This window comes from Aotus nancymaae, unplaced genomic scaffold (assembly GCF_030222135.1).
Source record: "Aotus nancymaae isolate 86718 unplaced genomic scaffold, 86718_ANA_hifiasm-v0.15.2.pri h1tg000058l, whole genome shotgun sequence".
Lineage (NCBI taxonomy): Eukaryota > Metazoa > Chordata > Mammalia > Primates > Aotidae > Aotus > Aotus nancymaae.
Genome location: NW_026988472.1, coordinates 5,978,698 through 5,992,350, shown reverse-complemented (window position 1 = coordinate 5,992,350; position 13,653 = coordinate 5,978,698). Strand labels below are relative to the sequence as shown.

General features: G+C 43.6%; 1 protein-coding gene across 3 annotated transcripts in view; it reads right to left on the bottom strand.

The window, feature by feature from the left end:
- Window positions 1-338: 338 nt before the first annotated feature.
- The window catches only part of PHF8 (PHD finger protein 8), a 105,911-nt gene continuing 92,596 nt past the window's right edge, over window positions 339-13,653 (bottom strand). For all 3 annotated transcript variants that reach the window (XM_012471733.2, XM_012471735.2, XM_012471734.2), the window contains 3 exons: window positions 8,407-8,516; window positions 3,738-4,074; window positions 339-2,907 (listed from right to left, as the gene is read on the bottom strand). In XM_012471733.2, coding sequence (XP_012327156.1) covers window positions 2,819-2,907; window positions 3,738-4,074; window positions 8,407-8,516 — 536 coding nt within the window. In that variant the 3' untranslated portion in view covers window positions 339-2,818. The remainder of the gene's footprint in view (window positions 2,908-3,737; window positions 4,075-8,406; window positions 8,517-13,653) is intronic.

Genomic DNA, 13,653 nt, shown 5'->3' with positions numbered 1-13,653 from the left:
AAAGGGGGAAAAAAAAAATCCCACACGCACAGAAAGAGGACACACTTCCAAAAGCAGTCTGTGGAAAGCTCTCCCATTGAACTTGTCAGACCCCTTTGAATTATCACACCCTTTCTTTTCTGCTTACTCTGCTTCTGATGATCTACTTCAGGTTTGTGAAGTGTGTCCCTCCTGAGGGTGGGAATACCCTTCCCACTTCAAGCACAAGACTGAGCACCAGGGAAATGGCCACTGACAACTTACTGAGGGACAAAGGAATACAAGGAGAAGGCGGCACTCCCGGACACTGTACCACACTACCACCCCCACCACGAAAAAAATAATGCCAAGCAAAGCAATTGCCAAGATAAATCACTTTTATCTCTATAGGAAAGGGAGGATCTAAAAAAAATATAAATTACATTAGTAACACAACATAAGAAAAAGACAGGGGCAAAACAACAAATAAGTCTGAATGATGTTATTCTAACCTATTTATAAAAAGGCCCTGCATCAGAAATTCACAATCCTACCCACTTCTAAAAATATATTTAGACATGTACAGAAGCGGTGGGCTTGTTTTTAAATTGTTTGTTTTTTTTGTAAAAATATATTAAAGGTGAATAGAAATCCTCTCTCCCTTCCCTCTATCCAGCCCCCAGCTGGGGATTGGAGATCAGGGGTGACTATCTCGAGGTGTTTTAAACTTGGATTACTAACACTCCCAACCCCTCCCCAACTCACTTCACTTAGAAGCTGAAACATTAAAAAAACAAAACAAAACAAAAAAACAAAAAGACATCAGCCTCTTTGGAAAAGCATAACTCTGGGTAAACTTGCTTTTCATTGGAAACACAAAATAACAAACAGGAGGCTCCAAGAACCCAACTAAGCTAAATGAAACCCAGTCAAATGGAGGCTGGGTTTCAGCTCCACAGAAAACTTCTAACAAAGAAACAGAGGGAAAAGGTCGGAATCAGGGGGATTTGCTAGCAATTAGCTGCCTTTGAAAGATCAAGGGGGTGTTAATGGACAAAAGGGCTGGGGACCTGATCTTGGTTACAGCAGTCACCGCACAGTCAGGCAGTTGCCTACAGAGGGACAGAGGCTTCTCCTGCCCTCCCCTCACTACCCTCTTCTGCCTTGAAATCCCCAAAATAAGCAAAGCTGGGTAGAAACAGAGGGGAGGGGAGTAGGGACTTACGTGCTGGGGGGGAGGTAGCCAGGCTTTTTGCCTTTGGTGTGACTAGATGGAGAACTGCTTGGCCCCTGGGGTCCCCAAGGTAGAGAAAGCAAATGGGCTAAAGGAACCCCTGATTCCGAGGAAGGAAAGTAGAGGCAGGGCTATGGAGAAAATAAAAGACAAACTGGAAATACAAAGATGACGAAGGAAGCCTCACAAATTCCCTGTGGCCTGCATGGTAGCTGTTAAATTCCCCAGAAGCACTGGGCAAGCTGGGGTGAGGTTGGAGTGGGTGGTACAGGTGGAGAGGGCAAGGGTACACTCCACCTGGGCAGTGCCAAATGGAGGTGGGGGGATGTTCTCCATCGAGTCCAGACTGCCAGTGAGGCAAGGCAGGTGGGAGGTGGGGGCACTGTCTAGACAATGGAGATAATCCACAAAGCAAAGACAGGGGAGGGGAGGATCGGATGGATGGTCTGCTTCTTCACAGATAGGTGTCTCTTCTCCTCGACTTGGCCTTGTGAATGGCCCGTCTGCACTCTGCTTCAAAGATGACCTATCGTCTGGAAGTGCAAAGGCTCAGGAGTGAAGATGTGAGTCCTGAGGTCTTCTTCAGAGCAAGACCTCAGGTGGAGAAAGAAGCATGAAAGTTCCCATTGGAGGACCCAGGTGTGGGCCGTCCTGTCACACCCTCCATAATGTCCAGGCTGTGCTCTGTGGTATAGGTGGAGCAAGCAGGCTGTTGGGCCAGGGTTATCTGCTTCAGTAGCAGGTGCTTTCAGGTTTCTGGGTGATGGTTTTCCACCTGCCAGGGCCCAGCCACAGCCACAGCCACGTGGATAATGTTCTACATGATTTCAAAATCCAGGCAAATCCCTGCAGCTCACCCTAAAACAAGTGGCCTCGTGTAGGCAGCTAAAAGTAGCTTCCTCCAATAGGCTACAAAGCCGTGGTCGAAGGCTTGGTCATCTGACCTCTCCCTACCTTGACAAGAGGGAGGAATCACCTTTCTTCCCAAGGATAAGTGAAGTCAGCATTTCTAGGCCACTTCTGGAAATGGCCCACAATGGGGCAGGAAGAAGGCTCTGGGCCTTCCTCTTTATTTCCATGAAGTATTTGGCAAGAGGAGGCAGAGACCACAGCCTTCTTCCATGAGCAAGTGTGGAGGTGGGGCGTATCCAATGGACTGGGGAAACAGGGCAAGCAGAATGGGTGGAGGTGGGCAGGCTTCTGGATATAGGGCTAGAGTTGCAGAAAGTGTCAAGCACTGGGCCTCCCACTTCATGGCTCAGGCTTCTTCACGCCTCTCCTCATCCTGCCTTCCAGCTCGAGGGGGCATCAACAGTAAAGGACAGAAAGGCAGGTGAAAGGGGAGTGGTTTGGACAAGTAGAAAACAGGATTCTAGTCAGCTGGAAATGTCTCCCATTTACCTGCTACTCAGAGGTATGGAGAAGGCAGGCAGGATGCTCTAGTGAAAGTGGGGAGGGAGCTAGGAGGAGTCGGTGGAGGGGTCCATGCCTTTGGTAAGTCCCAAAAAAGCAGGACAATACACCTCAGCACCTTGTCCGGGGCAGACAGGATCCAGGAATGCCCCGAGAGTTGACAACGGAGAAGGCAATGGGGGTGAAGGGGTGAGGGGTAGGACAGAGGAGGGCTCACAGAAGTAGTTTGCCATTTCTGTGGATTTTCAGGATACGTCCGAGTCTCTGCTTTGCTGTGGCCAGGCCCTTTTTGGGACGCTTTCCTGTGGGGGAAGAGAAAAGTAAACAAGGGCTATGGCAAGGGCTTTAACACAAATCTGGCACCAACTGCTGCCCTCCTTAAATATTTCCATCCAACACCATATGACCTCCTGTAGCAGCAACAGACCCCCTGGTTACAGTTTGTCTGGTTCTTCTCCATTGATTCCTCTGGTCCCAATCATTTGCCTTCCAATATTCCGCAAGGAGGTGAACGTGCTTCCACACCCTCTTATCCTACCCACGAGGACTGGGCAAGTGCCTGGTTAGTGATTAGAGCTCAGTGTTCCTGAAGTTACCATCCCTAGGGCCTTGCTTCATTAGAAGCTCTCATCTTCACCATCCTTCAACAACACATCAACCTCCGTGCCCTTGAACAGTGTACTCTAGGGACTGGGCTTTGAGGACCAAAGTGAGGGAAAGGAAGGCTTGAGTCCCCTAACTCTCTCTTGTCTCTGTCTCCCCACATTAAATCTCCTCCCATGTCCTATCTGACTGCCTCCATATTTGATCAGTTCATCTCCTCCCTCTCCATTCCCTCTGGCAGAGCCCCAGTTGCTCTTCCTGCCTGCCTGAATTTGTGCCTCCTCCCTACAGCTCCCATCTCTAGCCCACCCTCTACCTCCTTCTGGCCACCAGAAGCATGTTTCTAAACTAAAACCTGATCTTATCTCTACTTCAAATCAGTATCTCTCCATGGCCCATAAGATCAAATCCAAGCACCTGAGGTTGGCCTTCAGTGTCCCTCCCTGGTATTGTCATCTACTAGAGCATTTAGGATTTGGGACAGGTGGCTCTAAGATCCTTTGGTTCTACAACCACATGGCTATTGTACCTTGTCCTGCCTGATTGCTCTGGGAGCCAACTGAAGGGCGCCGCTGGGTCAAGAAGACACCGGGGGCCATAGGTGTGGTGCTGCGATTTGGCTGGGCCATGCCAAAGGCATTGGGACGAGCAGTGTACTCATGGTCAGCAAGACTTCCTGACAGGGCCTCTTGTTTAGGCTCAGGAGGAGGCAGGGGTGAGGAGGAGGTGACAAGCTGTGGTGTGGCAGCCACAGTGAGGGCTGGTACTGTCAGACTAAGATTGGAGTCTTGAGGGCGAGGCTGTTCCACCTCCTTCAGCAAAGGCTTCTTCTTGATATATTTCTTCTTTTGGGCCTTCTGTAGCTCCTGAAACACAAGCCAAGTAGGAGGAAAGATTCAGGAGAGAAGAAAAGAAGAAAAGTTCCCAGAAAAGGAACTAACTAGAAATGGCCAATATGATTGTGCAACCTGCCACCCTCTCCCTACCTGCACCAAGTCTAGTCTGGATGTAAACACAACATGTAACAGGCCTTCCAATACTTGAGATCATCTCTTTGTTACCATCGATCCTTAAGTCGCCACTGTCACTTATTAGTACAGTAGCAAGAGAGCTGTAAATGAATTTGAGACTAGGATTTTGGTTCTAGTGTTGCCACTTATGAGGCAGACCTTGGACATGTCTAATAATGACGACTAAATTTACACCAGCAGCTGAGGCACTCTATGTACTTTATCTCATTTAATCCTCTTAACAGCCCTAAGAAGAAAAAAAAATCCTAATTTTACAATGAGAAAATGGAGGTACAGGGATATTAAGTAACTTGAGCCCAAAGCCTTACAGCAGAAAAGTAGTTTGATCCAGTATTTAACCAGATCTGGAGACACCTTGCCAACTTCTCAAAATGGAAAATTTGAGTATAGAAAGATTATTAGCTTTCAAATGAGATAAAGCCGAGTTAAAATCCAGGCTTATGCTCCCTAAATTGGATGACTATGGTCAAAGTGACTAACTTTCTGAATCTTACCTGCCTCATCTATAAAACAGGTAAAATAATACCTGTTTTTAGGGTTTTTGAAAAGATTAAGTGATGACATAAAAATAGACAGATATTCAGTAAGTGGTTAATTATTATTCTATCTTCATCTCTTATACTGGCTTCTCTTCCTCTTGCTGGTCTTTTTCTTTTAACAGAGGGCTTGACAATCCTCCAGGTCGCTGGGTCTAAAAACCTCACTTTGGGATGGGAATGACAAATAAGGAGTTGTGTCACTTCTCTCAATACCTTGTATTTCAACCATCCACTGCCCTATAGATCTACTATCCACTGCATAGTGGGTACCTGTATAGTGGGCATCTGGAGCCCTGAGAACCTGGAAAGGTGGCACTGAGAGCATGTAAATAACTTCACCTTCTGAAATGCTACACAGCCACAAAAAACCAACTCGGTGATTACATTTCTTTGCCTTCTTTTGGCAACACAAGCCTACTCTACCTTCAGAAGATCTGACAGGCTGTGGCTACCACAGGTATTTCTGGGGGGCAAGAATAACAATATTAGTAACACATGCCAACCATTCTTCTGTAATTACTCACTTAATACTAGTAAGAACTGAAGAAGTAAGAATTATAATCCCATTTGAAGGATGAAGAAACTGTGGCACAGAGAGGCTAAGTAATTTCCCCAAGGTTACAGGACCAGTAAGTGGCCAAACTGGGATTCACATCCAACCCATTTGGCTTTACAATCTCTTCCCTCAGCCATACCACTATTCTATCCATACCACAAGCTGCATTTCTGCCCCTTTTTCTCTCACTTAAATACAGAAATTACCTCTTCATATCTAGATCACTAGCCTAAATGTTGCTAGCTTTGCTGCCAATCTCTTTCACATGTAATTTATCCAGATACCCCCACAGACAACTACACCATCTTATGACAGAACCACTTTCACCTTGCCAATCCTCTTGCTCAAAAAGCTGTTAGCAGATCCCTGCCCAAGTTCAAACTCCCTGGCCTGACATTCATAATCTTCCACAGTCTGGCTGTTTACACTTAGCCAACCGATAATGATGATAATGAAAAGCTAACAGGCCTATAATACTTACTCTGTACCAACTGCCATTCTAAAAGAGTTTGTATAAACATAACCTCATTTATTCCTAAAATGAAGTCTATGAGGAAATGAAACAAAGAGAAATTAATTTGCCCAAGTGGTAAAACTATTATATAATTTAAATCCAAGCAGGCTGACTCCAGAATCAATTCTTATAACCATTACTTATTTAAACTAATTCCCTAACATGAAGTCTCCAATCCAGAAAGATTTGTTTCATTCATTCATTCACTCACCCCAGTATTTTATTTTATTTTATTTTTTTTTATTTTTATTTATTTATTTATTTTTTTTGAGACGGAATTTCGCCCTTGTTACCCAGGCTGGAGTGCAATGGCGCGATCTCGGCTCACCGCAACCTCCGCCTCCTGGGTTCAGGCAATTCTCCTGCCTCAGCCTCCCGAGTAGCTGGGATTACAGGCACGCGCCACCATGCCCAGCTAATTTTTTGTATTTTTAGTAGAGACGGGGTTTCACCATGTTGACGAGGATGGTCTCGATCTCTTGACCTCGTGATCCACCTGCCTCGGCCTCCCAAAGTGCTGGGATTACAGGCTTGAGCCACCACGCCCGGCCCCCAGTATTGACTAAATACATGTTCTGACCCTAGTGGAGATACCAAGTTAAATATATTCCCACTCTTGAAGTATTCATAATTTAATAAGAAACACCAAAAGGTACATTTATGATCGTAAGTACTGCAAGAAAATGCTATAGAAGGATATAGAAAAAGGCCTCTGAAATAAAGTAGTGGTAAGTAGTGCGAAGGGCTGTTAGGTAAGGCATCTGAGAGGGTATGACTCTCAATGGGTAAAAGAAATATCTTGTGCCAAGGCACAAAAGCATGAGACAATTTGATACGCTCACTGAGGGGACTATGAGTATTGCAGTACAGTACGGTTGTATAAAGGGTGTGCATTAGAGGCTGGCAGGAGGTCAGGGAGATGACCAGAGACAAAATCAAGAGGGCTTTGTGGGCTATACCAAGGAATTCCTTTCTCCTAGAATGCCTCCCGGGCCCCTACCAGAAGCCCAGACTGCAAAACCCCTCCCCAATTTCAAAACCTTTTTTTTTTTTTTTTTGAGATGAAGTTTTGCTCTGTTGCCAAACTGGAGTGCAGTGGCACAATCTGGGCTCACTGCAACCTCCACTGCCTGGGTTCAAGGGATTCCCCTGCCTCAGCCTCCTGAATAGCTGAGCACAGGCATGCGCCACCACACTAGGCTAATTTTTTTTTTTTTTGTATTTTAGTAGTGACAGGCTTTCACCATGTTGGCCATGGTGGTCTCGATCTCCTGACCTCGTGATCTGCCCGCCTCGGCCTCCCAAAGTGCTGGGATTACAGGCGTGAGTCACTGCGCCCAACCTCAAAAGCTCTTCTTTGAGGTAATCTCTCATCATCCCAAACAGAAGTAAGCTACTTAAAAGGCACTAAAAGGCACTAAGAATAATTTTCTCACTTTTATTTAATTTATGTTTATATAAAACAGTAGAACCCCCTTTTTCAAATTATAGCTTACATTGTATTGGGATATACATAGGAGAGAGAAGTTCTGGTCAAAGAAGATTGCCAGGCCTGCTTGGACTCTGTTGGTTCAATACAATAGCCTGAGACATTTCTAATCAACTCTACTGCTCCATAGGACATCATATGAAAAACATCATTCTATTAAATATTATTTAAATAGGATATAATGACTTAACTACATAAACATCTGTTTAAATAGAAAGGAACATGAAGTTTGAAGTTAGAGGATATGAGTTTGAATCTTGTCTCCTCTATTTACTGGTTGTATTATCCTGGACTAGTCACTGAACGAGAGCCTCATTTTCTTCACCTGTAAAATGATGAAAATATCACCTGTTGAACAGGGCTATTGGGCAGATTACATTACACATTGTACACGAGTGCACCCAACATAAGGCAGATGTTTAATAGTGCTCTAAGCTATAGGATATAGCATTAGGAGATAATGGGATATTGATAACAAGAGAATCAGGAAATTCGCCTCCAAAGGCTCCTAAGCACATTACACAGATTAAAAAACTTTTAACTGTAATGCTAGGAGGTGAACTTGATTCTAGTGAAGATCACTCTTTCAGACAAAAAAAAAATTGGTGGGTAAAGATTAAGATATTATTTCATAAAGAGGACAAGAAAAAATTCTAATCAACCAAATTCCAATATTGGTGGGTGGTTGACAACTTGAGTGTACTCAGCTGAGTCACTCCCTTGGGCTTCATATGAGAGCAAAGGATGGATCTGGTCCTTCTCATCTGAGAGATTTTTACATACCAAGAAAGGTAAGTGATATCTGCAAGGGTTTTCTCTGGCCTAATATTTTCTTTCAGCCTAAATCATGTCAACTGTGTAACCTGTGGAAGTGGCTTGTCATTGAGTTGGGATAAGAGGGATTTAAGAGGGGATTGGGGCTGGGATACTGCCAAGGATAAAGATCAATGGTTACTCAATGACCACTGAGACAAAGGTGGGATCCTATCAGCCTGCAGGTCTAAATGTTGAGGCTCTAAGTCAAACTGCTTTCAGTTGCAGGGTCATTACCTGGGGTATCAGCACCTACCTGCTGGGCCAGCTTTGCAGCTGCTGCAGCCAAACCTGTCTCAATAGAGGCTACCCGGGTCCCCTCACGCACAGGACGGTCCTGCTTCGGCAGAGTTGGGGTCACACGGGCTGCAGGGGAAACAGGGTGAGAAGGTGTCACTAAGACATTTATCTGAATGCTAGCCATATTCCCTACCTCCAAGGTCTCTAAAGGTGGCGGTCTCATTGGTCTTCCTGCTTCTAACATTTTATGAAGACAGATTTTGCCATAAGCAGCTAATTCACAAATGCTCAAAGCACACATTGATTAAAGGATAAAAGTGAACCTCGAAGAGGAAAAAAGAAAGAAGAAAAAAAAGTGAATTTCCCTTGGCTCGGCATGATGGTTCATGCCTGTAATCCCAATGCTCTGGGAGGCTGGGGTGGGGCCTTGTCACTACAAAAAATTAAAAAGTTAGCCAGGTGTGGTGGCATGCACCTGTGGTCCTAGCTACTTGGAAGGCTGAAGTAGGAAGAGTGCTTAAGCCCAGGAGTTTGAGGTTACAGTGAGCTACAACTGCACCACTATACTCTAGCCTGGGCAACAGAGTGAGACCCTGTCTCTAAAAATAAAACAATAAGCCAGGCCAGGTGCAGTGGCTCACACCTGTAATCCCAGCACTTTGGGAGGTCGAAGCAGGTGGATCACTTGAGGCCAGGAGTTCGAGACCAGCCTGGCCAACATGGCGAATCTCATCTCTACTAAAAATATAAAAATTAGCGGAGCATGGTGGTACACACCTATAGTCCCAGCTACTCAGGAGGCTGAGGCATGTGAATTGCTTGAGCCTGGGAAGCAGAGGTTGCAATAAGCCAAGATTGCGTCACTGCACTCCAGCCTGGGCAACAGAGCAAAACTCTGTCTCAAAAAAATAAATAAAACAAATCAAAAATAAAAATAAAAAATTTTGGGAGGCTGAGGCAGACAGATCATGAGGTCAAGAGATAGAGACAATCCTGGCCAACATGGTGAAACCCCATCTCCACTAAAAAAATACAAAAATTAACTGGGTGTGGTGGCATGTGCCTGTAGTCCCAGCTACTTGGGAGGCTGAGGCAGGAGAATCGGTTTAACCCAGGAGGCAGAGATTGCAGTGAGCCAAGATTGCACCACTGCACTCCAGTCTCAAAAAAAAAAAAAAGTTAATCTCCCTGAATTGGCATTTAAGGTTGTCCCATATTCTGCTTTTGGCCTACTTACCTCTCCAACCTTATTTCCACATCCATATTCTCAGCTTCTCCAGACAGATGGCTTCCTTATTACATCTCCAGAGTTTCTACAGCTCATCCTCTCTCCCTGTGCTTTCATCCTCACCATCCACACTATCTAGAGTACTATTTTTCCTTTTTGTCTGCCTATTCAAAACCTACCCAATCTTTAAGGTAAGCTGAAATCAGTCTCCTACACAAAACCTCTTTGGTTCCATTGATCTCTTTATCCTCTGAACTTATGATCTATACAAATTACTTGATACATAGCACATACCACCTTGTCTCATTCTCTAATGCTGATGTGTGTTATTCTGTCTACCAATCAAGCTATGAGTTCCTGAACAAGACCGCCTTCTTGCATGACTAATGCCTTACCAACTTGAAATAAAAAATACTCAATCCACCGTTTCAAAAGGAAGTATATTTCAGGATAACCAAACAGCCCCGAATGATGAGACAACTATTCTTCACAGAAGAATGCCAGCTACTAAATGTAGAAGGAATGACAGAATTAGAAAATCACAACTGTGAAAATCCTAATGAAACGACTGACTCTAGGGAATTGGATATTCACACAGCACCAAAATATTACCTCACAGATTACCTGCTTATCTCAAAAAGAAAACATTTATAATGATGAGATCAAGAGATTACCACTTTAAGTATGAACTTTACTGTCACTAATAGTGAGAAAGCACAACACAACTTCATCCGCCTCTTAATGAGAAGCGATAGGAAATTCATACCACCTCATAAGTAATTTTGTTGAAGAGCTAAAATCAAGCAAGCTATTCATATTACTTCCAGTATTTAGGAAGCACAGGGATAGAAAAACAAGTTAAATGACACCAGAAGAAAACAAGCAGATATTCTACAAGCTAAACTGGCTTTGTCTCTTTAAAAAGACAATGTCACAAGTAAGCAAACAGACAAATCTAAAAGGTAGGACATGCTATAGGGCAATTATACCAGTGTCTACCACAAATCAATAGCACAAAACAATAAAGGGGAGACTGCTCTAGATTGAGAGGGTTAAAAGGCATGACATTCAAATACCATGTGGACTCTGTTCAGATCCTGATTTAAACAATCTATTATAAAAACACCTTTTCACGGTTTGACAATTTAGGAAATTTGATTACAGACCTGGAATTAGATAACATCAAAGAATTACCAAATTATTGTTATAAGGTTTTGTGAGAAAATGTCCATTTTTTAGAAATACATACTGAAATACATGGGGGAAATGGCATAATATCTGAGGTTTGCTTTCAAGCAAAGAAAAAAATTTTTTAGAACAGTTAAGTGATAAATGAAGCCAATATGGCAATATATTAATAACTGTTCATTCTCACTGGTGGATATATAGGAGTTCAATGAACTATTTTATTTACTTACTTATTTATTTATTTATTTAGATCGAGTCTCACTCTGTCGCTAGGCTGGAGTGGAGTGGCGCAACCTCGGCTCACTGCAACCTTGGCCTCCCGGGTTCAAGCGATTCTCCTGCCTCAGCCTACCGAGTAGCTGGGACTACAGGCACACACCACCACACCCACCTAATTTTTGTATTTTAGTAGAGATGAGGTTTTACCATGTTGGCCAGGATGGTCTGGATCTCTTGACCTCGTGATCCACCCGCCTTGGCCTCCCTAAGTGCTGGGATTACAGGCATGAGCCACCGTGCCCAGTCCTATTCTATTTTTAAAGGAAAAAATCTGTCACAGAAAAAAGATGTGGTGGTGCTGCTGACCTAGATTTAAACTCTTTGGTTAGCTATTGCTATTATAAAGGAGAATTTCTGGATAAGCGGTATGCATATTCTAGAACAAGCAATTCGGAAGGCTGAAATTCTTTCTTTAAAGGTAACATTTGTTTAAAACATGATTGGAAGCAAATTTACCAAAAATATTGATACATAATTTTTTAGGCATGGATACTTGGATATTTTTTATATTGTTCTCTATATTTTTGTACGTGTGGTGGTTTTAAAACATGGCTCCAAATCCTATGATACCTTTCCTATTGACAGGTGCCTGACTCTTGAATCTATGCAGGCTCATTTTGTAACCTATAGAATATGATATAAATGATACTATGTGACTTCTGAGGCTAAGTCAGTAAAGGCAATTTCAGTTTCCACCCTGCTTGTTGGAACAATCATGCTTAGCAATCTGAACTGCCATGTAAAAAGTTTGATTGCCTTGAGTCTCCTGGGCAGTAAGGAAGCTAGTCACATGGAGAGGCCACATGTTAGCCCTTTCAGTCTTTTGTGTCCTCCCAGGCCAGGCACCAAACATGTAGGTGAAAGAGACTTCAGATGACTCAAACTCTTAGCCAACAAGTCACCCTCAGCCTTCAAGGTTTTTCCAGCTGAGACCCCAGACTTTGTGCAGTAGAGACAAGTTGTTGCCACTGTGCCATTTCCAAATTCCCGACCCACAGAATACATGAACATAAGAAAATGGTGGTTGTTTTAAGCCGGGGGAAAAAATCCTCCTCGATTAGACTTGGGTTTTGGAAGGGGGAAAAAGCTATAAAAGACGTTTTGTGGAAACAGGTGGGGAAATTTGGTTATGAACTTGGTATTTAAAGACCTTAGGAAATTATTACTTAATTCTGGTTAAGTATTAAAAAAAAAAAAGTAATGTGGTTACAGTGGGGAATGACAAATGTCCTTATTCTTTTTTTTTAAGATGAAGTCTTACTCTGGTAAAATCTCTGGTCACTGCAACCTCTGCCTCCCGGGTTCAAGCAATTCTCCTGCCTCAGCCTCCCAAGTACCTGGGATTACAGGTGCCCACCACCATGCCTGGCTAATTTCGTACTTTTAGTAGAGACAGAGTTTCACCATGTTGGCCAGGATGGTCTCAAACTCCTGACGTCAAATGATCCAACCGCCTCAGTGTCCCAAAGTGCTGGGATTACAGGCGTGAACCACTGCGTCTGGCTGGATGTCCTTATTCTTAGGAGATACTAAGGATAAAATATGTTATGATGACTGTACATTACTTTGAAGTGCCTCAGGGAAAACTATAGATAGCCAGACAGATATAGATAGATGAATCAAGCAACTACAGCAAAATGTTACAACTATAGAATCTGGGTATTGAGACTATACGTATTCATGTGCTATCCCTTCTACTTTTATGTATATGTAATATGTCATATTATACTTTGGGAGGCCAAGGCAGGCAGATCACTTGAGGTCAGGAGTTTTGAGACCAGGCTGGCCAACATGGTGAAACCCTGTCTCTACTAAAAATACCAAAAAAATTAGCCAGATGTGGTGGCACACGCCTGTAATCCCAGCTACTCAGGAAGCTGAGGCAGGACAATCACTTGAACCCGGAAAGCGGAGGTTGCAGTGAGCTAAGATCGTGCCACTGCACTCCAGCCTGAGCGACAGAGTGAGACTCTGTCGCAAAAAATAAAATAGTCATATTAACGAATTTTAAATAATGAACAAGACTAAGAGATTATAATAACCAAATGCAATGTGTAATCCTTGAATGGATTCTGGTTTAAGCAAGCCAATTTCAAAAGATATTTGTGGTACAACTGGGGGAAATTTGAGTAAGTACATGGTACTAGATAACGTGGCTGGGCACAGTGGCTCACACCTGTAATCCTAGCACTTTGAGAGGCCGAATCACAAGGTCAAGAGGTCGAGACCATCCTGGCCAACATGGTGAAACCCCATCTCTACTAAAAACATACAAAAATTAGCTGGGCGTGGTGGCGCGTACCTGTAGTCCCAGCTACTCGGGAGGCTGAGGCAGGAGAATTGCTTGAACCCAGGAGGCGGAGGTTGCAGTGAACCGAGATTGCGCCACTACACTCCAGCCTGGTGCCTGAGAGAGACTCTGTCTCAAAAAAAAAAAAAATGCTACTTTTGCTTAGGTGTCATATAATGGTACTGTGGTTAAGAAAGAAAATATCATTCAATGCATATTTAACTATTTAGGATGAGATGTCATGATAGGTGACATCAGTGAAAGTGGCAGAGTAAGGA